This window comes from Protopterus annectens, chromosome 9.part0 (assembly GCF_019279795.1).
Source record: "Protopterus annectens isolate FY-2018-M chromosome 9.part0, PAN1.0, whole genome shotgun sequence".
Classification (NCBI taxonomy): domain Eukaryota; kingdom Metazoa; phylum Chordata; order Ceratodontiformes; family Protopteridae; genus Protopterus; species Protopterus annectens.
This window is the reverse complement of record NC_056743.1, coordinates 1851633230-1851655965: the sequence shown is the minus strand read 5'-3', so window position 1 is coordinate 1851655965 and position 22736 is coordinate 1851633230. Positions and strand designations below refer to the sequence as shown.

The 22736-nt window shown below is 40.3% G+C and overlaps 1 protein-coding gene across 1 annotated transcript in view; it reads left to right on the top strand.

Moving 5' to 3' along the window:
* LOC122810994 (signal-regulatory protein beta-1-like) overlaps positions 1–22169 on the top strand; it is a 443272-nt gene extending 421103 nt beyond the window's left edge. The window contains exon 5 of the mRNA XM_044082508.1: positions 21955–22169. Within this exon, the coding sequence (XP_043938443.1) occupies positions 21955–21990 (36 nt within the window). The 3' untranslated portion in view covers positions 21991–22169. The remainder of the gene's footprint in view (positions 1–21954) is intronic.
* Positions 22170–22736: the final 567 nt, after the last annotated feature.

Below are 22736 nucleotides of genomic sequence, written 5' to 3'. Positions count from 1 at the left end.
CCCCAGCAATGCTGGGTCTGGCCTGTCCATTGACCATCCCAGTAGACCACGTGGACGTGGCTCTGGCCAGTCCCAGCAGGGACATGGGTCCAGTCATCATACCTCTGCCTCTGATGACAGTACCCAGTCAGGGTTGATACCCGATACTGTCCGTAGCACCCCTGCCAGGCACAGTTACTGTGTCCATGGCCAGAGACAGTGATCTGTACAGCCTAGCAGGTACAGTCTGTGGCTGTCCCACAAACTACTGTATATGGCAGCCACATGTTGGGGCTGTGTGCATGCAGACACACACACATTAACCAAACAACTAGGGCTCACACATACACACACACATTACATCAACGTTGGCCCATGCTGTACTGTTGTCCCTCACACACACACACACACACACACACACACACACACACACACACACACACACACACACACACACACACACACACACACACACACACAGACATGTCGATTGGATGGGTCAGTGTCAGGCTCTGGCAAACAACAACACACCCTGTGCATATGATGATACCTGTGTCACCTCCTGTCATCTGTAACATTGATGCAGGAACAGGCTAACATGGTGCTGATGCATAGGGTGACATTAAAGCAGTGTAGCAATATTAGCAAGTTGTCAACAGGAAAGTGTAATGACATCCTTGTAGGTATATCTGAGCAGGCATTATGCATCAAATCTCTGATTGTCAATGTAGCATTGTTTATACCAATGTTAGGTCCTAGTATGTATTGTCCACCTATGTGCCACTCGGCTGAAGTGTAATGTGTTGCCAGCATGTGTTAGTGAGTGGACAGTGTGTGTGTGATGCGTGCAGTACAGATTAGCAAGTATACATCTGTGAACATGGCGGGTGCGCAATGTCTGCATGTACGTGCATAGTGGACACATGGGACATGTGGCATACCCTGTTGTACACATTGTTAACATCTCATAGTATCTTTCAATGGCCAGTATGCATTCTACTACAGTTATGTACTAACATGGGTACACGTGTGTATGACATGAGTTGATACTATGCTGTGGGTGATACTATTAATATCTGTCAATGATTTGCGGTCTGGTAGTATACACAACCTCAACAGCATGACTATAAGCAATCATTGGATGATGTCCTGACAAATGACACACAGTCGTGGGGAACTCAGTAACCGTTGGATCCTTCCGGTACTATACAATAACATTAACCATTGGTATTGACCGCTAACTATTCCTGGGACCACACCTGTTTGGCATATAGCCTCCTTAAGTACATGCAAACACACTAGGGATGTGTCCATCCACATCTGGAAATGCATGCATTGGCCTACAATGCATTCCCTGGATGGGACGCATATCCTACACAAGGGTATCATACAGACAGATACCTGTTGTCTGATACATGCTGTATAGCAGTAAGCCCACTATGGCATAGTCATCCACATTTACTATACATACTATCCCGTCAGTACCACATAGGTTGTAGCCCTCAACATGTATGTTGGGTACCAATGTGTACGTACAGCCTCGTGTTATGTCATGTGTCCCTTGGTATCCACATATCCATAGGTATTGTGGAGTCCCTCGGTGTATCACATAAGCCATTAGAGGCCTGAATGCATATCGACAAGGCAGTTGTGCACCTATAAAGACTGTCCATTATTGCCAGTCGTTGTTGTGTATGAACATGTCTGACATATACCTCAGGCATATACCCTCACTCACACTACTCTTAAGTAACTGTCATGGGTGTGTGTGGCACAGATGACCTTGGCCACAAATCACGACAGTGGATGGCCTTGTCACATACATACATATGTGACCTACGATCTGAGAAGCGGCGGCACAACCTGTCAATGGAAACAAATGTATTCATGTAGTATGCAGGCTTCACACCTATGTACTGATTAAGGGGACATGTTCACATATATAATTGCCACGCAGATACCTAATGTGTGCAATGCACTTACTTTTTTAATCATAATATGTCATACCATAGTAAAAGTAAAATCCACACTGCATTAACTAACAGTGACACATGCAATGTCAGTGTTTGCAGGATTCAAACCCCTACCTAAATTTGTTATGATACTAGAGAGAGATGCATTAACACGGCCCGCTATTTGCTTTACTGGCTGGTTTTCCTTTTCCATCTGTATTTGTAGGATGGTGACATCATCAGACTTTCTAAAGAGGAATGTACCTCTTTTAGTGTGTTTTCCCAGTCTCCAAAAAGGGCACTCCTCTCAAAGGAAATCGCACACATACACATCAGACTTTCCAAAGAGGAATGTACCTCTTTTAGTGTGTTTTCCCAGTCTCCAAAAAGGGCACTCCTCTCAAAAGAAATCGCACACATTCAGCATTTGCAGGATGCAACCCCCTACCTAACTATGTTATGATACCAGTGAGAGATGCATTAACACAGCACGCTATTTACTTTACTGGCTGGTTTTCCTTCTCCGTCTGTATTTGTAGGATGGTGACATCATCAGACTTTCCAAAGAGGAATGTACCTCTTTTAGTGTGTTTTCCCAGTCTCCAAAAAGGGCACTCCTCTCAAAGGAAATCGCACATATACACATCAGACTTTCCGAAGAGGAATGTACCTCCTTTAGTGTGTTTTCCCAGTCTCCAAAAAGGGAACTCCTCTCAAATGAAATCACACACAATCAGCATTTGCAGGATTCAAACCCGTACCTAACTATGTTAGGACAGTAGAGAGAAATGCATTAATACAGCATGCTATTTGCTTTATTGTCTGGTTTCCTTTCTCCATCTGTATTTGTAGGATGGTGACATCATCAGACTTTCCAAAGAGGAATGTACCTCTTTTAGTGTGTTTTCCCAGTCTCCAAAAAGGGCACTCCTCTCAAAGGAAATCGCACACATACACATCAGACTTTCCAAAGAGGAATGTACCTCTTTTAGTGTGTTTTCCCAGTCTCAAAAATGGGAACTCCTCTCAAAGGAAATCACACACATACAGCTTTTGCAGGATTCAAATTCCTACTTAACTATGTTATGACATTAGAGAAAGATGCATTAACACGTCGCGCTATTTACTTTACCAACTGGCTTCTTTTCTCCGTCTGTATTTGTAGGATGGTGACATCATCAGACTTTCCAAAGAGGAATGTACCTCTTTTAGTGTGTTTTCCCAGTCTCCAAAAAGGGTAATCCTCTCAAAGGAAATCACACACATACACATCAGACTTTCCAAAGAGGAATGTACCTCTTTTAGTGTGTTCTCCCAGTCTCCAAAAAGGGCACTCCTCTCAAAAGAAATCACACACATTCAGCATTTGCAGGATTCAACCCCCTATCTAACTATGTCATGATACCAGTGAGAGATGCATTAACACAGCACATTCTTTACTTAACTGGCTGGCTTTTCTTCTCCGTCTGTATTTGTAGGATGGTGACATCATCAGACTTTCAAAGAGGAATGTACCTCTTTTAGTGTTTTTTCCCAGTCTCCAAAAAGGGCTCTCCTCTCAAAGAAAATTGCACACCGTCAGTGTTTGCAGGATTCAAACCCCTACCAAACTATGTTATGATACTAAACAGAAACACACTAACAGGACACACTATTTGCTTTACTAGCTGGCTTTTCTTCTCCATCTGTATTTGTAGGATGGTGACATCATCAGACTTTCTAAAGAGGAATGCACCTCTTTTAGTGTGTTTTCCCAGTCTCCAAAAAGGGCACTCCGCTCAAAGGAAATCGCACACATACACATCAGACTTTCCAAAGAGGAATGTACCTGTTTTAGTGTGTTTTCCCAGTCTCCAAAAATGGAACTCCTCTCACAGGAAATAGCACACACACACAGTCAGCGTTTGCATGATTCAAACTCCTACCTATGTTAGGATACTAGAGAGAGACGCATTAATACAGTGCACTATTTGCTTTATTGGGTGACGTCCCTTCTCCTGCTGTATTTGTAGGATGGTGACATCATCATGCACCTCTTTTAGTGTGTTTTCCCAGTCTCCAAAAAGGGCACTCCACTCAAAGGAAATCACAACCCCCCCCCACACACAGTCAGCGTTTACAGGATTCAAACCCCTACCTATTTATGTTATGATATTAGAGACAAACACATTAACACAGTGCACTGTTTGCTTTACTGGTTAGCTTTTCTTCTCCTGTTGTATTTATAGGATGGTAACATCATCAGACTGGACATGGTAATGTGTGTACACTTTGTTTTATGCAATTCCAGGAATGGTCCATGTGGGTCGGCAGGTGTCAACAGCTTGAACAGGACCTCATAATCCTTACCTTGTGTGATCTATCTGTGGACACATTGACATTCCTTCATATGTCAACACATATTTATGCACGGTTTGTTGGTTTTGTGGATACTACATGTGTCTGGGATGTTGATAAAGGGCTATTCAAAGTCTATGTGAGACATGTGTAGCTGTGTTCATAGGTTCATAGGTTCATAGGTTCATACTAGGCTATCTGCCCAAGGGCATTTATAAGCCTAGCCCATAGATATGTGGCTTTCGCCACCCCTTTAGTTTGAATAAAACTATGCCTATTATTTTGCTGTGCCTCTGTCAAGCAGTGACACTGAAGTAATCCCTGGGGTATATCTGCGATCTCCCATCCATTGGTCAAGATTCCTCTTGAACAAGGCCAGCGAGGTGCTCTGCCTCATATTTACCGGGATTTTGTTCCACAGCATAGGGAGTCTCTGGGTGATGAATCTGTCCCTCCAGCACGTCCTATTAATAACCGTGTCAAGGTTTAAGTCTCCCGCCCTTGTGGTTCTGAGGGATCTAGATTTTTTGAGGTGAAGCATATTCATCAAATCTGGGTTTGACATGGCCTTATATGTCAGGCACAGGTCACCTCTGAGCAAGCGGTATGAGACTGAATAGAGCTGGAGTTCTTTCAGTCTGGCAGCATAAGACATATTTTTGAGACCCTTTATCCTCTTGGTGAGGAACTTTTGGGGCCTTTCCAGCTGCTGCAGGTGTCGGGTCAGATACATTCCGAATGGGGCATTGTACTCAATCAGTGATGTATGTCCTGGGTGGCTGCCTTGCAAACAGTCTAGCATGTTTGGGAACCATGATCCGCACATGAACATACCACAGTTGGTAGGGTTGTGTGTTTGTCACCTTCCAATAGCTCTGTTTATGACTTCAACCATGATGGACTCCATGGCCTTGCAGATCAGACTTTATAGGCATACTGGACTGTACTTCCCATGGTGTGTTGTGCACCAACACTTGTGGGGAGTGCCATATGTTGCTGTAACACATTCAACGGTTCCACATCCTGTGGAGGGGGTTAGGCTCAGCTGACTGTTCAGGTGCAGGGTCTGTTTGTTCTGTAGTTTATGCATGACACATTTTGGGAATCAATGTATTCCACTTGCTGCCATGCTTTTGGCATTGGGGGTAGCTGTTCAGCCATTCTACATGTAATATCTCCTGGTATGATGATATGGACTATCGTTAGTGGGAGGTGGGTATGTATATATGGCCTTGTCTGTCAGGATGTCGGCATTGTCAGTCAGGTACAGTTGGCCCTGACTCAGGACATATATGGGTGTACATTGCTATTTATGACAGAACTGAAGGAGGTGTCATGATTCAGTCTGGACTCCTTCACAGCTACTCTTTACAAAACACCAACGAACCTGAGCACTAATCCATGTTATACTCTTTTACACACTTAACACCCTACTGATCCTTTGTGATCAGGCTACAGAGTATGTCATCATAATATCCTGGCATGTCCAGGGGTCGGTTTCGTGTGTACTCACCAGTCCAGCTGGCGAATATTGTGATGCTGACACACTGTCACATCTGCCTCATGTACACAGGCAACCCTCCCCTCCTCCCAACAAACTCAGATATATGTGTGAGTTGCACCTATATAGACATACAGGGTGCTGAACTCTCTCGACCCATGACTGGCACAGTCTATCAGGTGGTGATGATAACCACGCACACCACATATCGGTCTCACATATCCTCTAGCGACAGCCCTCAAACCACATTATCACACATAGACATACTCAGATGCTGTAAATGAACTCTGCCTAAGCAGCAGAGACCTCCAAAGCAGACACACCCACACAACTGCTACCCCACTACAATACCCACATATCACAGAGTTCACAATGTCAGTGTGCCACACAGTCACTGCCCTTCGGGCTAAACAACACACCTAATACACTTGTAATAGGTGACACTTATTGTCAGACACACTGACGTCCCACTCACTAGCCCAAACAAGTGAATAGTCACTTTGGGCTGTCTGTCGGGTGCCAGGACCTGCCACATAACACATGCAGTCAGGTCACTCCAAAGCAAGTACAGGACTGGCGCCATCATTGTCCATACTGGTGAGTAAAACCTCAGACGTTACTCCCTGAACTACATGACATGATACATGGAGGAACACTCTGATCACGTAGCCCAGGCCAGTATGATCCTGACCTTGTCTAGCATCTTACACCCACCAATTATGATGTCACAGTATACAGACAAACATATCACGTTTAACAGTTGGCTAACAAATTTGTGTCATTCATAGGGGATACAGTGTCTGTCAGCCTGTAGTGACATGCTCGACATGCCACGTAGCTTCACTATGAACAGCTTGCACCTGTCACCCTTGGGCTTTCAAATGCTGGCTAAGGCTCTTGCTACCACCATAGTGCCTTTTTTAAGCAGGGCTCAAAAGACAAACCCACCTCCATAGACATTACAGGTTAAATAAAACTAAGGGTAATGCTGCTCAACACCAGATGTGTTACCCTCATATTGCGCCCACTCAGGACTCTCCTGAGTATGGAGGATAGCGATATCTGTGCACTAACAGATGCCTGGTTCAGGCTCACATATGCACACCAGCACTACCAGGTTATGTTTCATACCATGCTTTCTGACCACAAGACTCGGAACGGATAACACAACTAGGGGGAGTATCCATATACATCACAGATACACACACCTCTGGGTTAGTAGCACTGCACAAAGCATCACAGATCATACATATACAACTACCATTGTGCAAAACTGCCTTTCCGTTTATTGCCTGCTACAGACCACCCTCCCAAACTCAGGAACCACACTCGGCTTTCCTGAGAACAATGGAGAATATGAAGGTCTCCACAAACACCATTATTTTGGGCGACTTCAAATACACAAACATTGACTGGGTATACTACTCAAGCCCCAACACCCTCGCCCAACAGTCGCTGCAATTTGTAAACTCATATGCTATGGCACAACCAGTCACCACAGCCACAAGGGTGAATATATATTGGACCTGATCATCACCAACTCTATGTTCCACACCAGCGATATACCCCTCATTGGTAAGGTCAGAACATACATTTATCTCACTGGACATACATATAGCCTCCACACACCCATCCTGGGTTATCCTGGTGAACTTCTCATGAGCCAACGTCTCACTTCACCAAAGCAAGGTGGTATCCTTCAGAGACCCCGAGACAGTGGCAAACACAGCTCAGACTGCTGAATCCTTTACATACAAATTCTATGGACACCTAGTGAACTACATGGATTGTGCTATCCCAAATAACAACATGACTCACTCCTCCAATGGCAGGGGACCTGTCTGGTAGACCCCAGCCATTAATAAGCTGTCCAACATCAGGAGGAAGCTACTACATGATAGAGCACAATCCCAGACAGGGAAGGCATCTGTGATCTGTACTAGCAGACAGCTATGATCACTCATGAACTTATCTAAGGGCCGCTTCTAATTGACAATTGCACCAGACACGTAGGACAATCACAAGGCCTTCTTCAGTTGTGTCAGGAACCTGGTTGAACACTCACTGGTATTCTGTGAGTTACTGCATACTGACTAAACTTACCCTGAACCCACTGGCATTGCCAGCATCCTGGCAAACAGGTTCAGTGCAGATGTCTCCCCCCCATCCCCCCTAAGGAGCAGCTATCCATCCCAACAGAGTGTAACCTCCCTGACATCACAAAGTAACAGGTGAGTGCTGCCCTCCCCAAAGTGTACATCACAGCATCAATGGGACCAGATGGTGTCCCGGCCTGCATCTTACACGAGCTTCATGACAGACGAAACCCTCACATTATATCACTGTTCAATATCGGAGTTACTACAGGATATGTACCTAAGGAATGGCATACAGTGACAGTGGTCCCACTCCACAGAGTTGGTGCCACAATGGACCACAGACAATATCGCCCTATAAGCCTAACTAGCTTGTTCTGCAAAGCTATGGAGCGTATTGTCATGGGAGTCATACACATAGACATCGGGAACCTACAGACACTGTGTCCTACACATTTCAGCATTGTTGTGGGCAGATCTTGCCTCTTGAACCTGTTTGTATTCTTTAAACAGTTAACAGGTCCATTGACATAGGGATGGTTGTTCACACAGCCTACCTGAACCTTGCAAAACCCTTCAACACAATAACCCACTGGGCCATTATGCATAGGCTCACCAGCGTTGATATGGACTCATATCTCACACTATGGATTGCTACCTGGATCAGGGATAGCACCCACATGGTCAGAATTGCAAGTGCCATGTCTGACTATACACCAGTTACATGTGGCATCCCACACGGCTCGGTCCTGGGACCTCTCTTGTTCAGTATATATTTGTCTGATGTACAAGCTACCACAGGGGGAATATGGCTGACCATGTTCGCACTTGACTGCAAACTGGGTGCCATAATCAACTCTCCAGCTGCCACATGCATACTCAAACATGGTCTCACAGAGATGGATGACTGGTGCCTGAGCCATGGCCTACAGCTAAATGCCATTAGTTGCATAGTCACCCCCTTTGGGAATAACAACATGCCCACACATTACCACATAGGTAGTACTCCATTACATATGGTAGGAGTTGTTAGGGGTTTGGGGACATGACTTGCTCGTACTGTTGCCTTTGACAATCACGTTGCCAAAGTGGTTGGACAGACCTTCTATATAGGCCACCTTATCCCATATGGTTTCACATCTAGATCGAGTGAGGTCATTGTGCCCCTATTCTTATCACATCCATGCTTGGTTACAATTCCACATTTGGGGTGTACCTTACCTGACACCTGCAGCAACTGTACTGGCCACAGAAGTTCCTCACCAAGCAGATCTAGGGACTCACACGGATGGCCTGCACAGTTCAGATGCAGTAACTCCAGCTCTACTCAGTCGCTTACCACCTACTCGGATATGATGTGTGCCTGTTGTTTACAGAAATACCCAACCCAGAATTACTGGACATGCTCCACCTCAGGATATCCGACTCCCTTGGAGCTACACACTCCAGGGACATATACCTAAGCACAGATGTTAATAGGACATGCTGGAGGGACAGATTCTTATCCCAGAGGCTCTGCTCACTCCGGATTGCAATCTCAGTTTCACATAGGCAGAGCCACCCACTGACCACCTACAGGAGACATCTTGACGACTGTATGGGTGATCGTATGTTTACCCCTGGGATATCTTCTGTGTCCCTGCTAGACAGAGGCACACTAGCCTAAATGTACATGGGCTATCTTGTGTGACCTACTATTCACATGCACAGTGTAGTAATCTGACAGGGTTGCGAAAGCCGAACACACTCTGGCTAGGCTTGTACATGCCCTAAAGCAGATAGCCTAGTATTGACCTCTGAACCTATGCTAATGGCCAGGATGCACAATGTTTATTGCTGATACTGTTTGCAGGTCTTTATCGTCTTTGCTTTCCCAGTTTCTATGAACAACTTAGGTATCTGCAGAACATATTTGATTATGACAGGGTTCCACTATATTATATATGTGTCTATTATCATATAACTGTGTGCACAGGGCAGATTGCTGGATAGTGAGAGGTTCCTGGGTTAACACATGCAACTGCCAGATGTGTGTGGCCCACTGCTGTACTCAGACATGGCCTAAGTGTGTGAGCATGCCCAGTTCAGGCTTTCTGTGTTTTGTTGCCTGACATTTGTCTCATTTATTCAAGTGTGTGAGCATGCCCAGTGTGACCTTTCAGAATGTTGCTATCCGAGGTCCCTGAAATCACACTTGTGCGAGTAGTCATATCCTGGCATCGTAAAAACGAAACTGGAAAAAGCGGCAGTTGCTAATGTTCGAAAAGCAGCAAATCGAACAGCCGATTCGCTGTTTTTCGAATGTGAATGTCGACAACAAAAGTATATGCCGTGTAATGCAGGGGGGCAAGCCCCCCTGCACCCTCCACACCTCCCCTTCTTTATTATTCTAACTCCGAGATCGCACTACAGTGGGGAATGGAACCATTTCCATCTCCCCACTATAGTGTGCTCTGCCCTTAAATGTCGAATGTGCAATGAGTGACTCTCACTGTGCAGTCGCTCATTGCACAGTTGAACCTTCTTCCGTTCAAAGTTTTCAGAACTTGAAAACTGTCTTTCGAATATCTGATGGTCGCCCATGTGCAATACGCACATGTAAAGGTAAACCGTGTGAACATGATCAATATTAACATTTATACTGTGTGTGTTGGAAGTCAGGTTCTGTTCTTACTGCAGGACTCACCTTTGTGTCATAACTCGACAGGGATTATGCTGTGCCTGCAGGGTTTCCATGAGATACTTTGCATAGACTTATCAACATTTCTTCATGCAGGCTGACCACTGCAATACTGGCATGGTTTAGTGGTTCAGTACTATACCTATAGTATCCTGTGTTCAAGGCCCATTACTGCTTTATATTTTCATACTGAGCAGACCAGACTGCTTAAGGGCCAGTTAAGCAAATATGAGCATGTTGGCTTTTGTTCAGCTATGCCCTACTTAGACCAGGCTTGTCTGACATTGCTCAATATTCACCAACATTGCTGGACGTTGCCCAATATTACTCAACATTGACCACAGTTGTGCTAGTTGGTGTGTGCGATTTTGTTTGCATATACTACATGGTGGCAAATGCTGTTTAGCACTGCTTTATATTGCTTAACACATGGCAATCATGCCTCAGGTGGTGCTGCAGGGCTGCCTATGTCGGATGCACATACTACACTCCCTGTACATGTTTGAAAGCAGGTAGTGTCAACTTATGCATCCTTTTTAATATATGTGCGAGTAAGAGAGAGGTATAATTTCCAGAGTTCCTACTGAGCCAGTGTATGTGCTATGCGTTGCCTCTTTGCCAAGGCCAAAGCATACTGGGCACGCCTCCTTCTGCCTACTGGGGCAGGCTCAGGTTGTTCCTCCTCTGAGTCACGCTCTGCCTGTGATGACCTTGGCAATGGTGGGGTGCTGTCTGGCCCAGGTCTATGCTGATCCTGATGCAGCTGTTTTTGCAGGATCATATTATGTAGTATAGCACATACCATGACAATTTGGGTACATGTAGTTGGTGAGTACTGCAAGGCTCCACCAGATGTGTCCAGGCACCAGAACCATGACTTGAGCAGCCCAAACACACGCTCAATTACATTTCGTGTTTGTGCGTATGCCTCATTATGGTGTTCCTGTTCAAGTGTGTGTGCATTTCTCACGGGTGTCATCAGCCACAGCTCCAGTGCATAGCCAGCATCCCCCACTAGGTGACCATGTGGGCTGTTCCCATTGGCAAATGTCTGGTACAGCTGTATCAGATGCCAGATATGGGAATCATGGTAGCTTCCAGGGCAGCCAGCACACACATTCAGTATTATGCCCTAGGCATCACACACGACCTGGCAGTTGATGGAGGGGAAGCCCTTGTGGTTGAAGTAGACCCTACCCTGCTCGCCGGCTGGTGCTTTGATGCATATGTGCGTGCAGTCTATTGCACCCCCTACCTCAGGGTATTCCGCTATTTGCTGGAAGAGATGCATATTGCTGGCCAATACCTCATGGGAATTGGGGAAATATACATGATCACCGACATGTGCTGACATGGCATCCAGGAACTGGTGCAGTACCCTGGATGCTGATGCCTGTGATATCCCCATCATATCACCAGTTGGTCTCTGGAAGGTACCTGTTGCTAATATTCTTAGGCAACACATACCTTGGTTTCCACTGGGATGGGATCCCCTCTGTTGGGTCTGTATGTGAGGCATGGCCTGCACAGCTCAACAATTTGCTGCAGGAGGTCTCGGTCCACTCTATAGTGCTCCACTATCTCCAGCTCATGTAGCCCCTGGTAGGTTACCCTGGGTCTGTACACTATTCTCCGTCTCCTCATTGTGGGTTTTCCAGCAGCATTTCCATTGTCACTACCCTCAGCATGTTGCTTATGTCGCCTTATAACAGCAATGACAGCCCCTAACATTTCTTTGTCTCAGTAATGCTTTTTCAGTTTTCACTTCTATTAGCTTACTGCAGTGTTGCAGTGTCTCTTGTGAGAAACATAATGGACTGCTGTTTGCAGAGTTTTAAGTGCTAGGCTGGGCTGGGCTAGTGTACTGCCTGTGTAATTGCCTGATTCTGATTGATTTCACCTGCTAGCTCTGCTAGTACTCCCTGGTAGCTTCCTACTATTTGTTGTGCTTCCTTTTTCCTTTCTGTTTCCTCAGGGGGGGGGGCAGCGCCGCGCACACAATTGCAAACACGCTCACAGCAGCTCACATGCGCGCACACATGCTTACACGAACTACAACTTGCTTATTCTGGTTAAAATGCACACACCAGCGCAAACACACTTACAACACTTTAAACAGCCTTATACATGCTTACTCCGGCTTAAACGCGCACACTCACAGTTACACGCGCGCACACTGTCTTACTTGGGTTTACAGGTGCACACACGCGCGCATAGCCACTCAGCAAGAAACTTTAGTGTTATCCACGGCATACGCCTTCAATTTCTTGCCTTTACCTAGCCTACCTGTTGACACACCTCTTTCAATGTTGTGTAAATGACAGCTGACACATGCCACTCTGCTCCAATGAGCTTCACTTCTTTCATACATACCCCAATCGTGATGTCACCTATCTTCTACTCTGTTACTCCACTTATCCTACTCCTACAATCCACTGACTGTGCTCATTTGCTATGTAAACTTGCGATTGACTATCCTAACCCTCCTTTGCATAGGCTTGCCTACTAATGTTTGGTTACATCTCTTAGACTGAGCTTCCCCCCTTCGCAACCTCTACACGATGGCCATGTTGTCTTCAGCCTGCCATTCCCTTGCATTGTAAATTAACAATTTAAATAAGATCCACATTTGTGGGTTTTAATTTTTAGTTTTCTGGTTTTTACAGTGCAGCCTGTTTGAGCGGCACTGCGCTACCCTTAAACATTGGAAATCGGAGAAAAAAAATATTTTTTTTTTTTCATTTTGCATTGGGAAACATTGTCAATGGCCATATATTTGGCCATTGGCATGCTTCCTGCACTGGATGCAACCTTTATTTGGAACTGTCATGGCTCCATTTTGCTATTTGCAGAATGGTACTCAGTTGTCAACTGTGTAGATTTCTGCAAATAACACTGCTCTTAGTAAAACACAAAAGATGTAACTGAAAGCGATAAGAGCAGGCTGCAGTTAATTGAAGAAACTGTTTAATGTAAGCGCTTTCGGCTCGGTCACTACCAAGCCTTCATCAGACAAAACAGTATACTCCAGTCAGTTAGAATTTAAATAATTAACTTAATTGTCATTCAATTAATACTTAAAAGAGCAATACCAAAAACCACATATACATAATGTAAGCAAAAAATTTTAAACATTAAAATATATGATTAGACTATTAGTCTAAAAAGACTAAATTGATAATATGTAAAAGAAAACATATATAAATATATATGAATATGACAGTTCTGTACAAATACATAGTAACATAAAATGCAAAATGTGGAATGCTACCAGTGTTGAATATTGACCTACTATACAATTTTAAATAATTATTTTATCTATTCAAAGTTAGTAATTTTAAAACACATTTAATGGACAGAGTTTCATTTAAGCCTGGAAATGAATGGGCATTTGTAATAATTTGCCATTTCAGTTCGTCTAACTCAAGCTTTAACTGCCAGGGACCTCCTCTGATGTCCAAGGATCTTTGTTGCAAAATAATAAATTTAACTAATAAATAAATTAATATTCAATAAATTCAACTAATAAATTTGAACAAATGTAAGGAGACACACTTCGCCGTAGCGAAAGACTCAATAACCAAAATAACAGGAATAATAGAAGATCAAATGACCAATCTAATCAGGGTTTTCAACCCAGAGTCAACACTCGTTCCAACAACAGGACGAAGAACACGAACGCACCAACAACGTGGAACACGAGGAGGCAACCCAAGAGATAGTTAACAGGAATGATGGTCCATCATCCTGTTTAAAAATCCATACTTCATCGAAAGGTGACTTTAAAGTCTTGAACTATTCTTTAATAGTTAAAGAGGACATGATAAATTTTCTATCTAAAGGATTGACTTTTGTACCCACAAAGACTATGAATATTGCGGATACCATTATTGATTTAAAGTTATACATCCGCAAGCTTAATTTAAATATCTTGATGGGCAATAATTCTCCTATTTCTGATATTTTAAAAGTTTCTAGTGTGTATAACCCCCCCCCTTCACCCTGATTTACTTACTTTTGAGAGAATATGCGAATTAGATTTAAGAAATATTAACTGTCTTCATATTAATAAATCTAATAACAATTATACAGAAGAAGAATTAGATCTAATATCCTTGCTAAAGAATTATGATGTCAGAGTTATGAAACCTGACAAAGGTGGGGGTCTTGTTTTTATGGACCAGTGGTTATACAATGAGAAAATTGAAGCCCAACTTAATACAGATGCCTATAGTCAAGTTTCTCGGAATAAGGTTAATGGAGCATATAATAAAATTAAACAAACTATTGAAGATTTGTTTATTGAATCATCTATTGATACTGATGTATATCATTTTTTATCAATGACGGCCCCTTCCATCCCGGCAATTTTTGGCACTCCAAAAATCCATAAGTCTCTAGTTAAACCACCTTTTAGAATAATTGTAGACGGACGAGGTTCAATTACTTATGGTTGTGCCAAATTTGTTGATAATATTCTCAAACCATTTTTGGATACAGAACCACAAATATGTAAAGATTTGTGGTCTTTTTTACAACATATTAACAAATTGAAGTTTAACCCGAACAGTATATTTCTAACAATAGATGTCAAAAACCTTTATACAGTTATCCCACATGACTTAGGCATTGAATGGACCTCTGAATTTCTCTTAGCCAAAAAAGCAGATCATAATAGCATTTACTTAGTGACCACCTTATTGGACCTGATTCTAACCAACAATTATATGACTTTCAATAATAAATTCTTTTGTCAAAAATCAGGTGTTGCTATGGGTTCTCCTTGTGGTGGCAGTTTTGCCAACATGGTAATGGCCCATTGGGAGCACACCTGCTTGTACCAGATTCCCCTTTTTCAGAACAATATCTCTTGGTACACTAGGTACCAAGATGATATGTTCTGTTTATGGGATGGTGACTTAGCAGATATTCCAACCTTTATTGATGTCATATCAAGTACCACTTCTTTTCTAGAATTTACTTATGAGATAGGAGTTGACTCCATCAATTTTCTAGACATTTTTCTAGAAAAGGACAAAGTTAAACAGGTTTTCAAAAGTAAAATTTTTAGAAAACCTACTTACTCGAATGCCTTTTTGCACTATACTAGTTGTCATTCCTTCCACCAGAAGCGTGCTGTAATAAAGGGTCAAATGGTAAGAGCAGCACGCATGATTTCTGACAACCTAGATTTTGAAAGTGAGTACAATTTGCTGCAAAATATGTTTTTGAATAGGGGTTACCCTTCTCATATAATAACAACTATCAGGTTGGAAGTAGAACACAAAAGAGCATCTGGCTTTTTCACACCATTATTGCGTTCTGACCAACAGTGCGTACATAATGTGGAGAGCGAAGTTTTGCTTGAAGACAACCCTGGCCATAACAATTTAATGGAATCTAATTTAGGTTTCTCTAAATTTCAAAATAAAATCTTACATTACACAAGCTTTTTGCATACTTATTCTCTTCATTTTAATTTCATTAAGGATATGCTATTTAAGAATTGGACCTTAATTAAAAGTAACGAACAACTTTTAGAAGTTTTAGGAAATAAACCTAAGCTAACTTATAGGAGAGGTTTGAATTTAAAAAATATATTAGAAAAAAAGCATGGCATTTGTTTAACACACTCAAATATTAAAGGTATGTTTAAATGTGGCTGTTGTTCACAGTGCAAGCATATGTTGGTCAGTAACGTTTGCAACATTAATGGTAAAAAATATTTTCTTAAATCTAAGTTTAACTGTGACAGTAAAATAGTCATATATGCAGCATTATGTCAGTTCTGTAATGCGTTTTACATAGGTAAGACGGAAAGGAAGTTCAGGCAGCGAGTGTACGAACATTGTTATGCTATCAACAAAGGAGATCCTAATAACGCTGTTGCAAAACATATATCCCAATATCCAGCTCATTCTTTTAAATTTATTATTTTGCAACAAAGATCCTTGGACATCAGAGGAGGTCCCTGGCAGTTAAAGCTTGAGTTAGACGAACTGAAATGGCAAATTATTACAAATGCCCATTCATTTCCAGGCTTAAATGAAACTTTGTCCATTAAATGTGTTTTAAAATTACTATCTTTGAATAGATAAAATAATTATTTAAAATTGTATAGTAGGTCAATATTCAACACTGGTAGCATTCCACATTTTGCATTTTATGTTACTATGTATTTGTACAGAACTGTCATATTCATATATATTTACATATGTTTTCTTTTACACATTATCAATTTAGTCTTTTTAGACTGATAGTCTAATCATATATTTTAATGTTTAAATTTTTTTGCTTACATTATGTCTATGTGGTTTTTGGTATTGCTCTTTTAAGTATTAATTGAATGACAATTAAGTTAATTATTTAAATTCTAACTGACTGGAGTATACTGTTTTGTCTGATGAAGGCTTGGTAGTGACCCGAGCGAAAGTTTACATTAAACAGTTTCTTCAATTAACTGCAGCCTGCTCTTATCGCTTTCAGTTACATCTTTTGTGTTTTACTAGTAGAAATTTTCGTGAATAACACTGCTCTTACTCTGACAGGTTTGGGTTTCCTAAATCGCAAATCTACCTCATCTGCATGCCTTTCACCTGCAATTGAGGTAATTTGCATATCCCAGCCCTGTCCGTGTAAGAGCCATTTTAGGAGCTCTCTTGCATGCCCCTGCAGGCTGTTCCTGGATCGCTCGTCGGACATGATGGCTGCATGGAGTCTTACTGTACTCTTAGACTCCGTGCAAGCCTTCGTGAATCTGGCCCAATGTATTTAAGGTGTTTACATGTGTATAGATGTTCTTTGATATATATGTTGAAGTTATTTGTTCATTTATTTATATATATTGCTTATTTTCTATACATTCACACATTTTAAACTGACCATTATCTTTAAAAGTGTTTTTATACATTTAGGTTGTTGTTGCTTTAAACACTAATTGATGAATTTATGATGTCATTCTAAGGGTTTATTTAAATCCTTTTATTCATTACTTATGTTGTCTGAAGAAGGTTGCACATGTTTGTGTCTGAAAGCGTTTACAATAAATTTGTTTTCCTGGTTTACCCAAGATTTGTTCTTTTTTAGAAGTTTGTTTTTCGGTTTTCGTTACTTATCTGGTTTGTTGGAATGGCCAGTGGGTTTAACCAGGAATCTCAACCGCTATTTTCACAAGATGTGGTGAATAATACAGCTAATGATAGCAACAACAGTTTGATTGTGAACATTACACTACTTATACAACAACTAACCAACAGGGTGGATGTTTTGGCATCCAAGTTGGAGACTGTAAATGTGCCTCTCAGTAATGGAGTGAATTCTACTTTGAAATCTAATATGCAAAGAGATTTGAATACATCATTAGCATTCTCCAATGTTTCATTGGAACCTTTACCATCTACAAGCACCAATGGTTTGGTAAGTTTACCTCACCGCAATGACAATAATAATGATTTGCGTTCCAACAACTCAGATGGTATTATGAATACTAACAGTGGTAACCCTTCCTCAGTGTTGCCATCTCTTAATGATTGTTTGAAAAGTTCCATTCAACTAGACCATGGTGTTACTTTTACCAATTGTAACAACAGCAGTATGAACACCTCTAGTTCTAATTCCTTGATTGACAATTTAAAGAAATTTGATGAGGGTCTGTACAAGTGTAAAAAACTACAGTTGGAAATTGTTTATTTGCATGAATGTATTGCACGTTGTAACATCCCAAAAGGTCTGCGGCAATGGCGTTTTCCTGCAGGGTTAGTTTGTGGCTCACAATTTTATAAATATTTAATCAGCCTGTTTGACAAACAAGGCTGTGAATTCTTTAAACTCCTGGCTGATAATTACCAGAATCAAATTGAGATCCTGAAGAAAAATTTGTTAGAGCTTGGTACTAAAATTAAAAATGACGCTGAATTCCTGAGATACAAGTTGGAATACATCCGTACCTTTAGCAGCATTGATCAAACTATTGAAAAACTTAAAAGCATTAAAAACACGAAATTGGAATAGGATCCAAGGGATTACCTTAATGGTACTGCTTACCCTTCCCCACCTTCAGGTTCTTTTGTTAATTCTTCTGGGACACATAATCAGAACTTGGTACCTATGGAAACGGAAAGGGAGAGGAGTTCTGATGAGATCGTTCAGTCTAGTGAAGTGAACTTTGAAAGTCATTTAAACAGTTCACCTAGATGTAGCCAACGTTTGAGGGAGCAGCAAACTAATAACCTGAACAACAGTGTGGGTTTTCAGAACCGCTCTTCATCCAACAATTCAATGCCGAAACACAGAGGCAACAACACTCGCTGGAACAAGAAAAACAACCGTCGGAGGACATAGTAACAGGTGAACATTGTGAACTGGTTGGGACATTGTTTCCCTGGATTATTACGAATAGTACAGGTGACTTTAAATTTTTATAACTTCACCGAGGTTTATGTTTCTGATGATTTGATTGACCTGTTGGCCAAAGGTTTGTCCTTTTTGCCCTCTAAACATCTGAATCTTGCTGAAACTATACTTGATTTAAAGCTATCTGTATGGAAGTTGAATTTACAGTGTTTATTAGGTAATACCTTTTCTGATATGTCTGAGTTTTGTATTTCCAGCAATTTTAATCCACCACTTATCATTCAATAAGCTTTTTTGAAAAAAATTGTGAAGTAGACATAAGAAATATCTGTTCTACTGATTTTAGACTTAATAACCGGAAAAGGTTTAATGTCTCTAGAAGTCAAATTGAGGCTTTGCAATCCTAAAAGTTACAAAATATCTGTGTACTTAAGCCTGACAAAGGAGGCAGTCTTGTACTGATAGCCCAAGATGTGTATTGTAACAAAATAGTAGATATTCTTAATTTGATAAATATGAAAAGGCATCTATAAATGAGTTGAATGGTGCATACCAATGCATTAGGTCTTTATTAAATGACTTATTTATTGATGGAATGATCTCTTTAGAATTGTTTAATTATATAACCATCCCATCTCCTGTAAATCCCACTATTTTCGGCTTGCCCAAGCTCCACAAGGATTTAAACAATCCCCCATTCTGTTCCATAGTTGATGGACAGAATAGTATTACCTATGGGTGTGCAAAGTTGGTGGATTCCAGACACATATTTGTCTTGACTCATGGAATTTCTTGAAGTCTATTAACAATCTGACATTTTGTGAGAGTTATAACTTTTTGACCACTGATGTTTGTGATTTGTACACCTGTACTCCACATAATTTAGGTACAGTTTGGGTAAGAGAATTGTTATTGATGATTGGTGCTGAAAGTGATGAAATCGACCTTATCGAATACCTTCTAGACATAATTTTGGCCAACAATTATATTTTCTTTGGTGGCGACATTTTCTATCAGCTGTCTGGTATTGCTAATGGGTCTCACTGTGGAGGCAGTTTCGCTAATTGCGTTATGGCCCATTGGGAAAATACTTTACTTTTTAAACATGACTTGCATATTAAACATGTTGTCTGGTACACTTGCTATCTTGATGATTTATTTTTAATATTCAAAGGGGATGAAATCGATGCTTATAACGTTGTTTCTATTGTTTCTAGCATAACGTAACTTACTGATCTTTTAAAATTTGCTTATGTTTTTGATAGCAAAAGTATTAACTATTTGGACGTTTGTCTCTGTAAGGATTTGAATATTGCTGACTATACAGCCAAAATATATAGGAAACCTACTTCTTCTAATTGTTTCCTTCATTTTGATACTTCCCATCCTCTTTTTCAAAAATGATCTGTGGTCAAGGGACAGATAGTAAGGGCTGCCCGTATGACAACCTTGGACCACGACTTTTTGAACAAGTGCAAACTATTGATGAATATGTTTGTTGCACGTGGGTATCCCCATATGATTCATGAAATGATTGATGAAGTCTGTACCAAACGTAAGAATGGTTGGTTTAGGCCCATTTTAATTGACCACTGCTAATGAAGGGACCTTAGAATTTGTGGACAATAATAAGGTATCCAGCATGTCTGATGATAAAAACTTTTCATTGATTTTAGTACCCCTTTTTCTTCTGATGCAGGGTTAATCAGGCACATTATAATTAAGAATTGGGTTTTGTTAATGGATGATCCCTGTCTTAGAAGTAAAGTCCCAAAGACTCCAAAAATTGTGTACAAAAGGGGTATTAACCTTAAAAGTATGGTTGAAAAAAAACACCTAGCCCCATTTGTATCATCTGGTGGGATGTATAAATGTGGTTGTTGTAATCAATGTAAGCACATTAAGACATCTAATAAGTTTACCATCCATAATGTGGAGTACTACGTAAAAGGGAGATTCGATTGTAATAGTATTGGGGTGGTATATGTGGCCGAATGCCAACGGTGCCCTCAATTTTATATTGGCAAGACCAAACGCCATTTAAAACAATGGATTTATGAACATCAATATTCTATATTTAGAAAGGATTGTACCAACAGTCTAGCAAGACACATTACTGAATTTAATGACCATTTCTTTTTATTCATGGTCATTGAACAGATTTCTGATAACCCAAGAGGGGGACCATGGCCTTTGAGATTAGAACTGAGGGAACTGTGGTGGCAGGTTTTAACAAATGCTTACATGTTTCCTGATCTCAATGAAATGAATTCTGCTAAATGCCTCTTAAAATTGAAATCATTGGAGAGGCATTAAAAAAAAAAAGGTCATGCAATATGTAAACATGTAAATATGTGATTTTCCCTGTTGAGTTAATGTATTTAAGGTGTTTATATGTGTATAGATGTTCTTTGATATATATGTTGAAGTTATTTGTTCATTTATTTATATATATTGTTTATTTTTTATACATTCACACATTTTCAACTGAGCATTATCTTTAAAACTGTTTTTATGCATTTAGGTTGTTGTTGCTTTAAACACTAATTGATTAATTTATGATGTCATTCTAAGGGTTTATTTAAATCCTTTTATTCATTATTTATGTTGCCTGAAGAAGGTTGCACATGTTTGCGTCCGAAAGCGCTTACAATAAATTTGTTTTCCTGGTTTACCCAAGGTTTGTTCTTTTTTATGAAGATATATATTATTGGCTGTGGGGGTGAGGGAGGTAAAGAGAAAAGAAAAGAAAAAAGGGGTAGAACAGAGTAATTTGTAGAAAGTGGAACATTTCACTGAATGGATATTGAATCCTAACTGAATTCTTTCAGACTTTATTGTTTATTCTTCATTCATTTTTTTTGTTTGGTTTTATTTTTGTAGAAGTCAGCATAAGTAGTTGAGATTTGGGTGTATCTGCTGTTTACAGAATGAATGCCACTTCAGAATTATATCTATTAAACATAATGCATATATTATGATAGAGCACAATACATTTTTCATAATTTATTTTAGTATTTTGACTAATAATTATGACTTTTATGTTTCTACCCACAGATCAATATAGAAAAAAAGACAGAGGAAGAAATGTGAAAATGTTCCAGACAGAAGCGTTAAACTTTGATTAGAAGCTGAATGTAGATTTTGTATGTGCTTATTAACACATTTGCAGAGATTTCAGTATGCAAAAATGATTTCCAAAGTATATTTCTGTTGTTGAATTCAAATGTGTTCCTAGCAACTTATTATATAAGCAAAGCTAAAAAAAACTAAAATAAAAAATATGGTAAAGATGTATGCCAAAAATGTATTATTGATTTAGTATTTGCATTAAAACATATATATATATATATATATATATATATATATATATACAATATTTAAATAACAGTATTTACTATCACTTGGTTCCAAATAATACCCAAGTTTTAAAGTCACATCTGTTGTCACAGAACAAAATAGTCATGTAAATATTCAAACAATTAAAAAGATATTTCTTTGCTGGTAATAACGTCAAGTAACATTTAATATTCTCACACTCATTGAGACCTGATAACTTAGCAGCATTAAAATACAATTGCCATCTCAGTTCTTTAACTTCCAAAAAATGTTGTAATCTCTACCTCTCATGGAAGCAGAAACAGTACTGAAAACATATATATATATATCTATATATATATATATATATATATATATATATATATATATATATATATATATATATTCTTTTAAAATATGATACTGTCTACTATGTTTCGTTAATCCATTGTTCATATCTTGTTTTCTAGTTAACAGTCATATAGTCCTCTACTGGTCCTTGTTTCTATATAGGGAGCACA